At 38.0% G+C, this 16,985-nt stretch overlaps 1 protein-coding gene across 2 annotated transcripts; it reads right to left on the reverse strand.

The window, feature by feature from the left end:
* Positions 1-460: 460 nt before the first annotated feature.
* On the reverse strand, positions 461-3,695 carry LOC311283662 (uncharacterized protein). 2 transcript variants are annotated; one of them, XM_084398215.1, is made up of 3 exons: positions 3,646-3,695; positions 3,314-3,382; positions 461-2,827 (listed from the first exon to the last, which is right to left on the reverse strand). In XM_084398215.1, exons 2-3 carry the CDS (start codon positions 3,331-3,333, stop codon positions 1,246-1,248), a joined length of 1,602 nt encoding a protein of 533 aa, XP_084254341.1. In that variant the 5' UTR covers positions 3,334-3,382; positions 3,646-3,695; the 3' UTR covers positions 461-1,245. The 2 variants fall into 2 exon arrangements, with proteins under 2 accessions (XP_084254341.1, XP_084254342.1); XM_084398216.1 differs by having other exon boundaries at positions 3,314-3,443; positions 3,646-3,693.
* Between the last annotated feature and the right edge of the window lie 13,290 nt (positions 3,696-16,985).

The following is a 16,985-nucleotide window of genomic DNA, read 5'->3' on the forward strand; positions in this document are numbered from 1 at the left end:
CGCCATCTAGTGGCCACTGAGATTTTGCACGAGACGGAGTGTTTGTGGTAGGTTACTCTGTGCGTCCATTCGAGAAAAGTGAGTTCAATATTATTTTAAAGTACTGTACGACAGGAATGAAAGACCTGCTTCACATACAATTATTCCATATACTTTGCAGGCTGTATTTAGCATGTCTTGGAAATATTCTGATTGTGTTTTCTTAATTGGGAATTAAGCAATATGAAGTTTATTCATCTCTCTCCAAGCATCATTAAAACATATTTAAAAAGAGACCCTTTAATTTTGTGAATCAGTTTTGTATGTTAGTTTCTCTGCTGTGTGAGAATAACTAACATACGTTCAGCAGTACTTGAGGCAGGTGTATTGGAGTATATGTGATTTTAATATTTGACCCCTTGGTGGCGCTGTTTAACAGCAAATTTTCTGTGAGAAAGATAACTGTACCCATATACCTTGAGTAAATTCATTTTTAATAGTTGTCTGATTTATTGTCAAGTAACACTATCAGGATGATACCTCATGTCAACCCAAACTGGTTTACATGAACGTTAAAATAAATGCAAACACCTCTAAAACTTTTTTACCAAAATAGAAAAATACATGTTTATAGAAATGCATAAAATTATTGTTTGAATCTTTTTATAGCTTAAACACACTGACTGCACTATTCAGCCTATCAGAATCACATCAGGCCATATTATTTGTTGAGCATGATATTCTGTGAAGTAAAACAATAATTTACTAAAGAGATAGGAACTTGTCATGACCTAAGTGCAGATTTATTAAACAAGGACAAAAAAAGTCAAATATACTTTACAGGAAAAATATTAGAACTAAATGACTAATAACTAATAAGGGACTAGTGAACACAACAAACACAACAAGATGCAGTAAAAGCAACTAAAATCTTCAGAAATATTCAAATCATTTTTCAGATTGTGAAAGCATCCCAAGAGACTAAATAAGGCATATATATATGCAAGTGTGTGTGTGTGTGTGTGTGTGTGTTGTGAGTGTGTGAAGAGCAGGACAAAGTTAGCCTATTTAGCAATATCTCTCCCGAATGATGACTAAACAGCATCAAATGCTGTAATCACCAGACACACTGCATGTTTCATTGATCCCTTCTGCAGATTCACTTAAACTACACAAACTCTCAGCGATGAACACATTATTGCTTCAAACACGATGATTATATTTGTAGCACTATATCACAGAAGGACACTTTCAGAGTCCACTTTTCTAATTTTCTGATTTAACACAGCTTTTCATGTATTGCAGTGCTCTGGTTTTGTCTTCTCCTGCTCTCTTCTTGATGTTTTCCAGTATTTCAGCTTTTTCAGGCTCATTGATTTCCTTCAGCTTTTCAATCATAAAATCAACATGTCGGAGTGTGAACAGTGAATCAGTGTTGAGTGCGATCCTCTCCAGAATATCCACACAGTGAAAAGCATCCATCACCAGCTTTATTTTCTCTTTCTCTAATTTTTGTTGTTCTTCTCTCAGTTCTTCTTTCAGCCTCTTCACACCGTCCCCAACTTTAATTATATTATCATCATATTTCTTCTTTAATTCTTCATTTGTCCTCTTCTCCTTCTTTGTCTTTGCTACATATCTTTTTGCTTCTCTGACGTGTTTGCTGTAGTGGCATTTATTTGTGCACACTGTACAGTGATTATTTTTCATCACACTGCCCCATAGGGTGGAAGACCAGCTGTCTGGATACTGACAGTTCTCCTCACAGACGCTGCAGCACATAACCTCACTGGCTTTAGAGAGATCAATATCAACCTTCTCTTTATAGGGCACTTCAACTTCATACTCAAAGTTCTTATTTTCTTCAACAGCTTTTTTGTGTTGCTCCAGAGCAGCTTGAGTTTGTTTCAGCTCATTTTGCTTTGGGTCTATCTTTTGAATATGTGTTTTTAAGTTGGAGATGTTTGCCTTCAGCTGCTTCCGTTTCTGTAAAACATCTTGAGTCATCTCCAGGGATTTTGGTTTTACGTTTTTAAGAAATTTGAAAAATCCTGTAATTCCTATAAAACTGAGATTCCATGATTGTTTCAGCATTTCATTTTCTTCCTCAGCAGCTTCTGACTGACAGTTGTCAAACAGGAAATACAGAGGCTGATTCTTGGCATTCACTGCACACTTGATTTTATCCTCTTTAACAGCCGTCAGGGCATTTTTAGGTATAGCGCCACGTGAGTGTGTGAAGAGAAGGACAATGTTCTCAACAATATCTCTTCCGAATAAAGACTGAACAGCATCAAATATGTACATCTGTCTGTCAGAGAGTCGAGTCTGAGTTGCTTTCATCACCAGACACACTGCATCTATTTCATGAATCCCTTCAGCAGATTTACATAAACTAAGCAAACTCTCAGCGATCTCTTTATCTTTCTCACCTCCACGAGTGTCTCCATATCCTGGTGTGTCGATGATTGTAAGATCAGTTTTACTCTCTTCTAAATAAAACCCATAAACAGTGATGATGGAGGTCTGACTGTGAACTGAAGACCGAAGGTCACCCTGATCATCTGTGATCTCAAACCAAACCTTGTCTTCTCTCTGAACATCTAAGTTGTAGTTGATCATAGTGTTGATTAGTTTTGTTTTTCCTATGCCTGTTTCTCCCACTATCAGAATGGTTTTATGGGGTTTGGTTTTGTCTTTCTCACCAAAGGTCATTTTTTTATATGGCTCAGATTGATCAGGAGAGTCTGTTGGTGTCAGATGGTATCGAGTGGGAGTCCCCTCCTCATTTACTCTACTTTGCTCGATGATTGCATTAAATTTGTGCATTTCTTGTCCTATTATTTGTCTGTGCAGAAAACAACATAACACAAAGACAGACATTTAATAATGTAAAAAGAATAAATTAATTAGTTTTTCTTAATAATAAGGTAACATTACACATCACTTCATTAATAACATCAACATAAAGTGAAAAGGCAATAAACTTAGATTTTCAAAATATAATGGTCACATAAAAAGGATTTTTCATGGAAAAAAGCTTTAGTTCAGGAATCACTGTCACTGCAAAATGTGATAAACACAGAAGATAAAAGATATGATTAAAATTCACCTGATATGTTCAACTAAGTGATGTTTGGAAATGTTTCTAAATGAAAGGGCTTTTTGAATTATTGATCGCATCTATATTTAATTGTGAATAGTACTGACATATTCTTTCCTTTTAGTATATTTTTAACAAAAATATTAGAAGTTAATTGTAGTAAAATGTGATTTGAAAGCTCTATTAACAATAAGACCTAAAGACTAAAATGTGAGTAGCTTGTAATAATACCTTTCAGTAGAATCTGCCATGACTCTGGATTCAAGGTTTGTAGTCTTCAAGATAAGGTGCAGTTTGTTGCTATACAAAGCATATACACACTAAATTATTTTTCAAAAACAGAAAGACAGGCCAGTAAACTCTGTGGGAAAAAACAAAAAAATCTGTGGGAACTTCCAGTCTATCTTTTTCTTTGTTCCTATTTCTGTATTGATAAGCTCTATTAGCAAATATCTACAATCATATACAGTAGCAAATACAGTATGTCAATCTGAGATACTACCAATCATTATCAATATTACTAAGTCACAGAGTCTACAGAAGAGCAATACACATTTACTTACAATATTAGCTGTTTGTTCAAGTGCTTCTGTGTCTAACTCACTTCAGGTACTTGCAGACAGGAAGAAACAGTTGTATTTATACACTGGCCAACACCCATTTTTTGAAGGTCACATGATTGGCAAGAAAGTGTCAAGTTATAATGGTTGAAAAAAAACAAACAATTTGTTTCAAGTTTCTAACATGCAATTCCCAGATAGAAATATTTACTGACCTGTATTTATACTCCTGATTAATGATCTTGCAAGTTTTTTTTTTTCTGTTTTCAAATAATTGCGGCTTGAATTTTATAGGCTGTATAGATTTTTCAATTGTAGTCTATTAAAAAGGCATCTGAAATAATAAGTGCAATGTACTGTTGTCAAAAATATCGATTTTTCGATGTGTATCAATACTGAAATATCTGAAATACTCATTTCCAAATACTAATTTTCCGCAGAATAGACACAATATCAGCTACGCTTTCTCACTCTCTCATCTCTCTGACAGTGAGCTACGCACAAACCCACTTCTCCTCTCTCACTCGTTTTTTTGCTCCAGATGATTATTGTTGCTGTTACAGGGCATGAATTTTTAGTGCAGGATTGTGCATAATTTTACTCATTCCCGCAGATTTTGTGCTCACACCCAAACTGTACGAACAAAACCACCTCTCAGTACTAAATTGAGAATGGCCTTCCTGATATTGTTCGAGGCTCAGATTCGCTGTCCCAGTTTAAAACTAGATTAAAGACGCATCTCTTCAGCCAAGCATTCACATAATACTTACCTTTTATACTACAATTAAATCGGATCAAATGCATTAATATTATGAACATCAGCTATGCTAATTATTTTCCATCTGCTCTTCTGTTGTTATCTCAGGACGCTAGTCCCGAGGTAAATAGAGTTCATCAGCTCCAGTTTGTATCCAGCCTCTCATGGAAACCTCAGATGCTCCAACACCTGTGAAGAGACGACTCGACGCTGGCGATATGTTATGCCCTAAATTTATACATGGTTAACTAACTGTAACTAACTAATTTTTATTCTATGTACATTTCTGAAATGCACTTTCTGTAAAGCTGCTTTGAAACAATATGTTTTGTGAAAAGCGCTATACAAATAAATTTGAATTGAATTTAATTTAATTAAATTGAGTTATTTTTCTATGCTTATTGCGCTTAAACAGTCAAATACACACAAACTAATTTCAAAATGCCGGTCTTGGCAAGTATTCACGTAAACACAGTCAGTTATGCTTTAAGTGAACATAAACAGTTGTTTATGTATTGCTTATGTGTTTTGTAGGGAATTATGTACAAATACACTTCCAGATACACGCACACTTACAAAGAGGCCCGAAGCGCAGAAGACGGAAAGGACGGAAGAATGCCCATATATGGGAAACAATGTCGACACTAGGGCTGTCACTTTTTATTCGATATTCGAATATGCATTCGAACCTGACATGAAATATCCGTAATCAAATTATAAATAAACTGTTCGGTTTAAAGTGTCATGTGTAGCGCATTTTTTACAGTCTATTCAATTCAATTCAATTCAATTCAAATCAAATTGATTTGTATAGCGTTTTTCACAATACATAGGCCTATATTGTTTCAAAGCAGCTTTACAGAAAGTGCATTTCAGAAATGTACATAGAAAAAATACAGTTAGTTAATCATGTATTCATTTAGGGCATAACATATCGCCAGCGTCGAGTCGTCTCTTCACAGGTGTAACGACTGAGTGCGAATCAAATACAAATGAAGCTTCCAGGTGTTTTGTTCAATCATAACTCCACACAGAATCCAACATTCCAGACCCCAAATCACCCAGCCCGGCTCCAGCCAGGCTACAAGAAGACCTTTTTATGGCCAAACTAAAGGAAGAACTTGTCAATAGCCGCTTTCCGACCAAGTAGTTCTAGGAACTTAGTTCTAGGAACTGTCCACTTCTAAACAGTTCTAAGAACTACTCTCACTCAAACTCGGTTTTGCTGTTTGCGTTCGCACCGGCCAAGTGGCCATAGGAACTGGTAGGAGGGGTAAGGGAGTGACGCAAGCACAGTGACTTTTATTTTGACGGCGCGACGGACCTTTATTTTGGCGGCGCTGAGAACGCCAGAGCAAACAATGCTCGCATTCTCTGTGTTTATTAGTTAGCGATCTGTCTAACAGTACTGTTTAATATCTTATTAGATAGAACTGTTCTAGAAAGTAGACAGTATATGAAAAAAGGTTATTAGCCTACATAATCATGTTTGGCTTGGTCCCCTCAAAGTTGCGTTGGATTTTCTCTTTAGCATTTAAGGTTTAGAGACCCATCTATCACTGTTTTCCATGTTTGTATAGTTAGTTTATGGAGTAAATATATAGGCTATAATCTGTGTGTTTACATTCTAGCTGTTTTAAAAATGGCGGTGCTGGTGTTCCGCGTGCGTTCGGTCAATCAGCGTACACTAACGTCACGGATAGTTCCTATAGTGCTGGTTTAGACCCTACTCTGAAGTAGGACCTAAATTAGTTTCTACAAATGGAGTTCCTAGAACTAAAATCGTTCCTAGTTCCTGCGGTGCGAACACGCCGACATCCAGGTACTATAGCCAATAGTTCTAGGAACTGTGAAAAGGTTCCTCCGGTCAGAAAGCGGCTATTGTGAGATAGCTTGGAAAAGAATAATTGGCTCAGAGATGGCACAACTCAGTGCCCGATCAAGATAACAGCAGAAGTTGCTGGACCCCACAACATTCCAGACCCCCCTCCTTCTTAAAGGGACACTTCACCCATTTGCATTAAGCTTTGCATTGTTAGAAACCCAGTCATACTATTGAATGGTCATGCAACACTCTCTCATTTTCCCCTGAGACGGGAGAAATCTGTTATTTACCTCTTACACTTCCTCCTACAATGACGCAAAAATCGTCATTTTGCGTCATTGTAGGAGGAAGTGTTAGAGGGGGGGATTTCTGTTAAGACTACAGAAACTAGTTTCTCATCTTTCCCAGGGTGGGGCGCGCTCACGCTACAGACCTATTACAGATCAGTGGGTGGGACTTTACTCTCTGAAACTGAAGGCAATATCCTCCATCTTGTTTGAAGCTAAGCTAACAGGCGCTGTGGATACAGATGTACAGTTATGACAATAGCGGAGGAGAGTGCTCAATATGATATAGAGGAAGAGGATTTCGGAAGTCTGATGCTTGAATCAGGTGTTTGTGGCTACCTTTACAAGCCGCATTATAGCGAAGAGCAGCCGAGGCAGAAGACCTGCCTGCCGCGGACGAGGAGCCCGGACTGGCTCGAGTTAGGGCGGACTGGTGGCGCCGGTGATCTCACAATGCAGCTACGAACCGCTACGAACACAGAGATAGAGTCCGTCTGCGGCAAAGAATTTCAACGATGACAATTTCTCCTGGACGAAATCTCTGAATCAGACGAGGACACGGACGTTTGTGTTGAGAACTATCCTAGTTTCGCACCGCATATGTTCTGACTGAACATCCAGGTACCATGCAATAATTCACCTTTTCGAAAGAAATACAAACGAGGAGTAATGCACTATATGAGTTTGCCAACTAACTAGACATTTTGTGTGAATGTGAAATGAATTTCAAGCTCTGGTAGTAGCTAGCCTTGTAGACGGAAGAGTGATTTCTCTTATAGGCAGATATGCACTTTCTGGATTAGTGGGAGTGGCTTGCGGAGCTGTGCAATGTGGTGCATTGTGGGAGTTGTTGTCTTTCATACAAATGCGTTCTGAAGTTATTTTTTGTCTTTTCTCGGTCACGAAGGCACCAAATTCAAAAATTATTTTACATTTCGACTACATATATGACCCACTTTAAATAAAAAACAATGTTCAAATGGGTGAAATGACCCTTTAAGGACCTCTGAATGACCAAACCAGAGTTCTCTTCTCTTCAAACCAGAGAACTGAGATTTTACCTATAACAATATAAAATCAGCCCAGAACAGTTTTCGATGGACTTATAATCAAACACCATGCAACTACATAATTCTATGTATGTTTAATAAGCTTAGATCCCATGTAAGTCATTTAATAGTTATAACTGTTAGATGTTTGAATGAAAGTGTGTTGTGTTTCATATCAGTATGATCGTATGCTCGTGATTCAAAAGATGGCTTGACTGAAATCTGTCTAAAATGTTTTGTATTCTTATAATAGCAATGATGTCTAAACTGGGGCCTCTGGTCTCTCTGCTATAAGGAGATCCCAGATAAGCAATGATTTATGGTAAGAAGTGAAGAGAACGCCACCTCCTAAATAAAGCCAGTGTCTAATTGGTCAAATCTCTTCAGGAGGTTGGCGAACTTTCGAGTTTAAAATCCTAAGACCCGAAAACAAAGCTCTCTCTTCTCTCTCTCAAGAAAATGTAACCATGTAGACCGGCAGAGACAAAGAACCCAAATCAAGATCAGAAGAACGGGTTCAACAGCTTCATTCAAGCCATCTAACTACTCTCGTCTCAATTTTCTTTCTTTTCTTAGTTCTCTTATTTTCCGTTGTGAGTCTCGGTTCTAAGTTAAGTTTTGCGGCAAGATTTCAGTCCACGTTTCTTCTGCAAAGCCAGCTTCAACAAAGACTTTTTCACGTATTTCACGACTTTTCTCAATTTCACTTAGTGTAATAGCGTAGCGGGTCTGTGTGGACATCACACGCATCACACATGACCAGCGTCGGCCAATAGTGAGCCTACGTGTGATGTACAACACAGACGCGCTACGCTATTACACTACGTGAAATAGCTTGAGGCCCAGAGAGAAGGAAATGAATAGTGGAATAAAGTCGTTATTTTTGTTGTTTTTTGCGCACAAAAAGTATTCTCGTCGCTTTATAAACTTAAGATTGAGCCACTGATGTCACATAGACTACTTTGATGATGTCTGTATTGCCTTTCTGGACGTGAACAGTATGCCGTCCATTGACTTTCAATGGAGGAACAGAAAGCTCTCTAACAAAATCTAAAATATCTTAAACTGTGTTCCGAAGATGAACGGAGGTCTTACGGGCTTGGAACGACATGAGGGTGAGTCATTAATGACATAATTTTCATTTTTGGGTGAACTAACCCTTTAAGCTGAACTGGTGTATTGATATAAATTTAATAACCTGTCTAAGAAACGATAGAAGGGTTAATTAATGATTGATGGTTCGTTCCAGGTCATGTCTTATAAGTGCATATAGAAACTTGGGATTTCATCATCTCACTCTTAAAACTCATTCTTTCCTCACTCTCTTTCTTGCTGCAACTCGTATGAATGTGTGTGTGTGCGTGTGTTTGGGTTAGATATTAGGTTTATGTGTTAGAATAATAAATAAAGTCTTGTTTGTAATTTTAAAGAGAAGTGTTACTTGTGTTATGTGCTTACGAATTTAATTTCTTAAACTGATGATTTAAGTTACCTTGCTAACTATAGTGTTTCACTATAGTTTGGATATATATATATATATATATATATATATATATATATATATATATATATATATATATATATATATATTGCAGAGCTGATAGTTACAGCCAGTTCAAATGAACCGCGAACGAGTCATTTGCTCGGTTGTAAAGTGATTCTTTCGAATTCCCTATAAATTAATTAATAATTCCGTTGAGCTAAATTGACCTGTCTGAATAATATATATATATCTTACACAGGTGTTGGGGCATCTGAGGTTTCCATGAGAGGCTGGATACAAACTGGAGCTGACGAACTCTATTTAGCGTCCCGAGATAACAACAGAAAAGCAGATGGGAAATAATTAGCATAGCTGCTGTTCATAATATTAATGCATTCGATCTGATTCAATTGTAGTATAAAAGGTAAGTATTATGTGATCTGATCGGACAATTCTACCCCAACTCATTTAAAAAGTAGTGTCTGGAAATATTTTGGAATCTACACTGTAGATGGTAAAGTACTGTATTTTCCAGATTATATATCAAAATTAATTCATACTGACTGACATGAACCAAGAGAAAACATTACCGTCTACAGCCGCGAGAGTACTGCTCCTGTAGTCTACCCCTGAAAAAATTAACTGAAAACAACTGAAAAACTGTTAACTGAAACATTAATCTAAAGACAACTGAGAAAGCCTGAACACAAACAAAATGCCCCCAAAAAGAAAAAAAAAATCTCCAAGTTGTCGGTGCTGATGCGGTTCATGTAACATGTGAGGGTGGTGCTGCCAATAAAGCACCTAAAAGCTGTCACAAAGAACCGGCAAAAGTAATGACAATGAATATGTCAAATATAGCAAGGAGACATTTAAATTTTTTACTAAAACACAAGTGTTTTCTGTGTCAGTGTCGGCTGCAAAGATGAAGCTGACGATGCTGACTTGCGATCTTCACAGTAGTGAACGCTAGTAGTTAACCCTCTGGGGACTGAGGTGTTTTCTGGGCCCTGGAGGTGTTCTGACATGCTCTGACATTTGTGCTTATTTCTGTTACTTGTGACATTTTCATGGCTAAAGTCTGATTACACTGTATTTAGCACAAACTCTGCTACAATAATATATCAGCAGCATGTGTGTAAAAGTTTGTAGTTTTGAGATAATGACGTTTATGCGTGGTTTGTGAAAATACAAAAAACAATTGTCACTGAAATAAGCTCATGAAACCCATACTGATTATTTCTTCACAAGACTTTTGCAAATTGTATCATGTAGCCTATAGAATATTTAAGATATATATCGTAGATATTCGAATACATTGCTTGATATTTGATACCAGTTAGAATTAGATTTTTCTCAAAAGTGACAGCCCTAGTCAACAACAGAAGCCTCCTTGACTGAGGCAATAGAAGGTTGATGTCACATGATTTAGTTCCTCTCGAAAAAAATCAAGAAATTGCATAGGAACAATGTAACCCAGTTCCGTATAAATAAGACTGCTTTTTGACTGTTAGTTGTTGCATTTTTTATTTTGATGTCGTGTGCATCCCTGGGGAGAAATTAGCTCTCTTCCAGTTCAGTTTATTAACTGAGATTCTTTTTGCTTATATTGCTCTGCTGTATTATCTTAGCTTGAAAAGCTCGGATGAGAACATTACAAGTTATTTTTTCACATCTATTGCTTAAACTGCTTACGAGGTAAGTAGCCTGTGTAATTTTCCACTCATACAGGACTGCCCTGTTGAGATTGGATAAGCTGAAGTATAACCTGTAACCTTTTAATGATATGCTACAAATATTAATCATTGTGTAACCAGTATTTTTATCTTTTGTTCAAATACATTTTTATTTTATAAAGACAAACACTGTTATGTTTTACTTCAGCTTACAAAGACTAGAGTTATATAAGTAATAGAGCATTATATTATTTTTTGCAAGACCAAGGACAACGAAGGATCCAGGAAAGATTCTGCTGGAGGGTAAGCATGAATTTGATCAATGTGCCTAGTTGTCAATCATTGTTATTGTTTCACGAAGGTGTAGGGACACACCTAGATTTACTGGTATTCTGTTAACATTGTGGTAGTTACGGTTCGTGAAGTCGTTAAGCTCCTGGTAACCCGCGAGAGCACCACAAGTTTATCCTCCATCATCGCACTCTCCGAGCATTCAAGCAGAGGCGTAGGTTTGATTTTGAGATTGGTGGGGACATCCCCGGAAGCTGAGGATTCAGAAAATTAATAGGATAATGTATTAAAGGGCACTGTTATGGGAAAATTCAGTATTTCTTATAATCATTTGTTTCCAAACTGTTTAATCATATGTTTCTGTGAGGTTTTCCAGCAGCTGAGGGGGGACAGGAAAGAGCAGGCCAATAAAACAGATGGGCAGGAAGATAGTGAAATACCTGAGCAGGAGAAAGAGTTTGGTTAGAAGAATACAGGGTTATTTAACTAATAAAAGAAGCACCAGGCCCTCTCCTTAGGGAAACAGGAGACAATTAGGTCATAAATGAAGGCCTTTGGGTGTCTCAGGGACAGAGAACACTGTGACCTGCATCAGGGGGGTAGAAACCAGTCCGAACCAGCAGAAGATAGGGGGGTATCTTTCTGGAAATTTACAAGAAACCTGGAAGGAGGAGTTTTTTTTGCCAAGAAACTGAATAAAATGTCTATGCTTTATTGAGTCTACAGGTATTCTATTTCAAAGCTGGGTGGCTGCGGCTTTTGTGAAAAGAATCCTCATTGAAATAAACCTTTTCTCTTTATTACAGTTTTGCCTCTTGAATGTTTCTTACACCTGTTGATGCTGTGTTTTCATTGAGATTTAAAAATTGCTATTACAGGCACCTATTATGCAAAATTCACTTTTACATGGTGTTTGAACATAAATGTGTGTTGGCAGTGTGTGAGCAAAACCACCCTAGAATGATAAAAATCCACCCAGTGGTTTTTTTACAATCTCAATAAATTATAAGCACCTCTCAGAATGAGCTGTTCTAAGATTCGGCGCTTTGTGACGTAGAAGTGAGCAAGCCCCACTGACGTGGTTTGATTGACATGTGGTTACCCCACCCCCGGTGATCTGCACAGCACCGCCATTGTTTCAACGACAGCCGGTAATGTCTCCTATGAAAAGTAGGTGTTCTGTTGTGGGATGTAAGAATGGACATAGTAGTCTTCACTGACATCAGCCACTGAAAACACAGCGGATAGATTTTATTTATGAAGAAATGGCGCCACTTAAACTTCCTAAATACGTTTATGTTTGCGAGAATCATTTTCTGACTGACTGTTTAGTGAACGAGGGTTAAAGTTAATCCTCAAGTGTGGATCGTTGCCTACTGTTCGCGATCCAACGTCACCTCCAGAAGAAGTAAGTGTATTTTATGATTTTTGAGCAAATAGTAATTTCAATCGATGTCAACCAGTTCAACAACAAATGCGTCTAAAGCTAGTTGTTGTCGTCGTCATCGTCATAGGATGTCTCAACAAACAACGTCAAACAGTTTTATGTCACATATTATTTTTTGCAGCAATTACAAATGTAAATAAATTAATACCTACTCTATCTTCATAGACAGTATATGAACGTCAATCGGACTATCTCCCTGCAGCATATGTTTTCTGGTTCTGTAGCCATCTCCTCACATTTGCCTATGTGTGTGTGTAGTTTCAAAAAATTGCGCGAACGTTATCACAATTTGTGTGTGTGTGTGTTGCACATCCATAATTGCAAAGGGGACGCGATTAAAACTTTGTAACTACAGAAAATGTATCAAATAACCATTCCGAGACGCCCTGGTCCATTCTCATTCGTGTTTCTTCTGGGTCCAGCAGGGCGGGGATATGCAGCTCATTTACATTTAAAGTGGTACACACCAAAACAGCTCTTTTTAAAACAGGCCCCAAAAATGACTTTTTCAAATGGTTATAATAAATTAACTGTGGGGTATTTTGTGCTAAAACTTCACAAATACATTCTGGGGACACCCAAGACCAATATTACATGTTGTAAAAAGGGGCATAATAGGTGCCCTTTAAGGTTTTTAGCGCTCTTTTTAAACTCACATTGAAGAACTATATAGCAGATCATCTGCCTAACAATTGTCTCAATAATGAATCTCACTATACTAACATGTCAACATCACATAGCTTGACCTCACCTGTGACCCTGCCTCTCCACCTGCCTCTCTTCCTGACCTAGCAGGACGGTTTCCGTCACCTCAGCTGGCAAAACAACACATTGATGGAATTAACAGTGAGAGAAAACATTTATGGCTAATTCATATTTTTTATTATTGTTGATGGTTCTACACCAGTGGTTCCCAAACCTGTCCTGCTGGCACCCCAACACTGCACGTTTTCTTTGTCTCCCTAATCAAACACACCTGATTCAACTAATCAGCTCAGCGTTAATGAGCTGATTAGTTGAATCAGGTGTGTTTGATTAGGGAGACAAAGAAAATGTGCAGTGTTGGGGTGCCGGCAGGACAGGTTTGGGAACCACTGTTCTACACTTTACACTTTAGAAATTGAGAAAATGTTAAATTACTTAAATTACTTACTTGTATTTGTTTTAAAGTAGCTCCTAATGTCTACCTTTCTTTTTTTAGCTGCCATCCTGACTCAGATCCTTTAGAGATAAACCGCAGTGTGAACTGAAACTTCAGGAAACAGGGTATCAGACCAGATGAGTCTCGGGGGACAATGTCACAGTAAATAGTATGCTAATGCCTTTTCAGAGTACATCCAGAGTTTATACTAAATTCATTTAAAAGCATAACCTTAAAAGTTTAAATCAAATCTTTAAAGTTTTATTAAAATCATATCTTCTATTTATCTTCTAAGAAGACTTATGAATTATTTTTACTAAACAGCATCTTTTGTTGTTGTGTTGTTTTAAGAAATCGGAGGACTCCACATTGCTCTTATTTAGACTAAGTTGTATCATTTGGAAAATCAGCACACAATTTCAGATAAGTAGAGTTTGTCTTGAGCGAATATTTAATTTTACTCGTCTTAATTCAAAGTATAAGTATAAGATCGTATAATATCATTTTTACTTGTATCTCCCGAACTATCCTTAATCAGTGTGGAAACACACAGGGTGAAACCCTTTTCTGAGAATATCTGTCATCTACTCAAAATATATGTAGAAGTGTAAATCTGGTGTTTAAAATCTGTCTGGTGGCCGCATGAATAGACTTTGGGCAGAGCTATAGCAGGAAGCATGCCCTTTGACCTCCTCGATTGTGCAGGCTTTTTTTTTTTTTTTGTTAAAGACCCTACTACAAGTTAGTCCTCCCAAAAGAATTTCTTCCATCTAGCAGTTCTCCCATCTACTCGCTTTTTCAAATGCATGTTGCAACTGCGGTAGCCGTAATGTGCCAAGAAGCTATGACAACATGGCTTCCAATAGCACATCATTGAGTTTAATGATACATGTTCTACCGTTATGCGGCCTAAAAAAATATTTTACACAACCAAGCAAAGAAAAAGCTTGTAATTTAGACCGTACCTTCGTCTTACCCGTCGAGAAGAAAGCAGGCACCTACAGCGGCCCACTTTCTCCTTCATTAGCTCTTTCGACGTGGGAAAAGCTATCCCGATATTTATTTACATACCGATAAATTAAATTTTAGCTTTTTGGCGTCGAGGATTCCTTCTCCTGTGGCTTGTAATAAGTATGATCCTGCATAATAATTTACCGTGCAGTGCAGCTTTTCAAATGTGCCAGGGGACAATCAATGCCTCCCATATGGTCTAGCGGTTAGGATTCCTGGTTTTCATCCAGGCTGCCCGGGTTCGACTCCCGGTATGGAAAGACAATTTTTTCACATTGGCGACAAAATTCAAGTTATTCAAGTTCATCAATAATCATTTTTAGTTATTCAAAGTCTTAGAGGCCTACACGAACTGCAGAAACAAGCAGAAGATATGTAAAAACTCATAAATGCTTTTTCAGTACTGAATCATTTTCACAAATACAATTATATTGAATTCAGAAAATTTCACTATGGAATTATTACCTCTCGCTCGTACCCAAAGCAAACTCAGCCAATATGGTTCATGTTCACTCACAATTATCAAATTGCACTTAACATCAATAAAACAACTTTGCCGTTTCTTACCCAGAGATGCTTTTCTGTTTTTCCCCGCAATCGCCACGGATTCTTTTGACCCTGGTGGGAGTTCTTCCACTGGCCCTGAATGCGGGTGTTGGCTCTCTCTCTCGTAACCTGTTGAGTTTCTATCTCAAACCGTCGAGGTATGAGACGGCCGCCTGGTGCTGCCGGGATTGCGCAATTTCCGTCAAACCCGCTCTCAGGACCAGGAGAAGAAGAGTCCGCACAGGATCCCACTCTCTGACACCAGCTGTAATAGCAATTTTTAAATCTCAATGAAAACACAGCATCAACAGGTGTAAGAAACATTCAAGAGGCAAAACTGTAATAAAGAGAAAAGGTTTATTTCAATGAGGATTCTTTTCACAAAAGCCGCAGCCACCCAGCTTTGAAATAGAATACCTGTAGACTCAATAAAGCATAGACATTTTATACAGTTTCTTGGCAAAAAAAACTCCTCCTTCCAGGTTTCTTGTAAATTTCCAGAAAGATACCCCCCTATCTTCTGCTGGTTCGGACTGGTTTCTACCCCCCTGATGCAGGTCACAGTGTTCTCTGTCCCTGAGACACCCAAAGGCCTTCATTTATGACCTAATTGTCTCCTGTTTCCCTAAGGAGAGGGCCTGGTGCTTCTTTTATTAGTTAAATAACCCTGTATTCTTCTAACCAAACTCTTTCTCCTGCTCAGGTATTTCACTATCTTCCTGCCCATCTGTTTTATTGGCCTGCTCTTTCCTGTCCCCCCTCAGCTGCTGGAAAACCTCACAGAAACATATGATTAAACAGTTTGGAAACAAATGATTATAAGAAATACTGAATTTTCCCATAACAGTGCCCTTTAATACATTATCCTATTAATTTTCTGAATCCTCAGCTTCCGGGGATGTCCCCACCAATCTCAAAATCAAACCTACGCCTCTGCTTGAATGCTCGGAGAGTGCGATGATGGAGGATAAACTTGTGGTGCTCTCGCGGGTTACCAGGAGCTTAACGACTTCACGATCCGTAACTACCACAATGTTAACAGAATACCAGTAAATCTAGGTGTGTCCCTACACCTTCGTGAAACAATAACAATGATTGACAACTAGGCACATTGATCAAATTCATGCTTACCCTCCAGCAGAATCTTTCCTGGATCCTTCGTTGTCCTTGGTCTTGCAAGATATAATATAATGCTCTGTCTATTACTTATATAACTCTAGTCTTTGTAAGCTGAAGTAAAACATAACAGTGTTTGTCTTTATAAAATAAAAATCTATTTGAACAAAAGATAAAAATACTGGTTACACGATGATTAATATTTGTAGCAAATCATCAAAAGGTTAAAGGTTATAATACTTCAGCTTATCCAATTTCAACAGGGCAGTCCTGTATGAGTGGAAAACTACACAGTACTTACTACACAAGTACTTACCTTGTAAGCAGTTTAAGCAATAGATGTAAAAAATAACTTGTTTTCCTCGGGGCTTGATCCATTCTCATTAGATCCTCTCGATACAGAGCCAATTCGGTACCACTACCCATCAGACTCTTGTCCAACACTCTCGGTTCCCACCAGATCCGTGTCAGACGACGTTAGTCCGTGTTAGTCCGTGCCTGTTTAGTGCAGAAGCCTGGGACTATAATATCACTCCACAAAAAGGTCTAAATAACAACACAGCACATAGTCTTAGTCACGCGTTCTCTTTTAACAATTCAATTGCCTCATCTATATCGATGACCATCTCATCACCTAATAGGTTAAATAATGAGTGTGACCCGGACCTATAAAGTTGGCCCCCCTGTTACAGAAAGTAATGGTCTTCATCTCTG

Source organism: Rutilus rutilus (genome assembly GCF_951802725.1).
Source record: "Rutilus rutilus genome assembly, chromosome: 24".
Classification (NCBI taxonomy): domain Eukaryota; kingdom Metazoa; phylum Chordata; class Actinopteri; order Cypriniformes; family Leuciscidae; genus Rutilus; species Rutilus rutilus.

Excerpts from the sequence above, each read along its gene's own strand:
- LOC311283662 (XM_084398215.1), bottom strand. The coding sequence starts at position 3,333 with ATGGCAGATTCTACTGAAAG. Across the intron at positions 2,828-3,313 it reads ATGGCAGATTCTACTGAAAG|ACAAATAATAGGACAAGAAA; the intron begins GTATTATTACAA and ends TTTTCTGCACAG.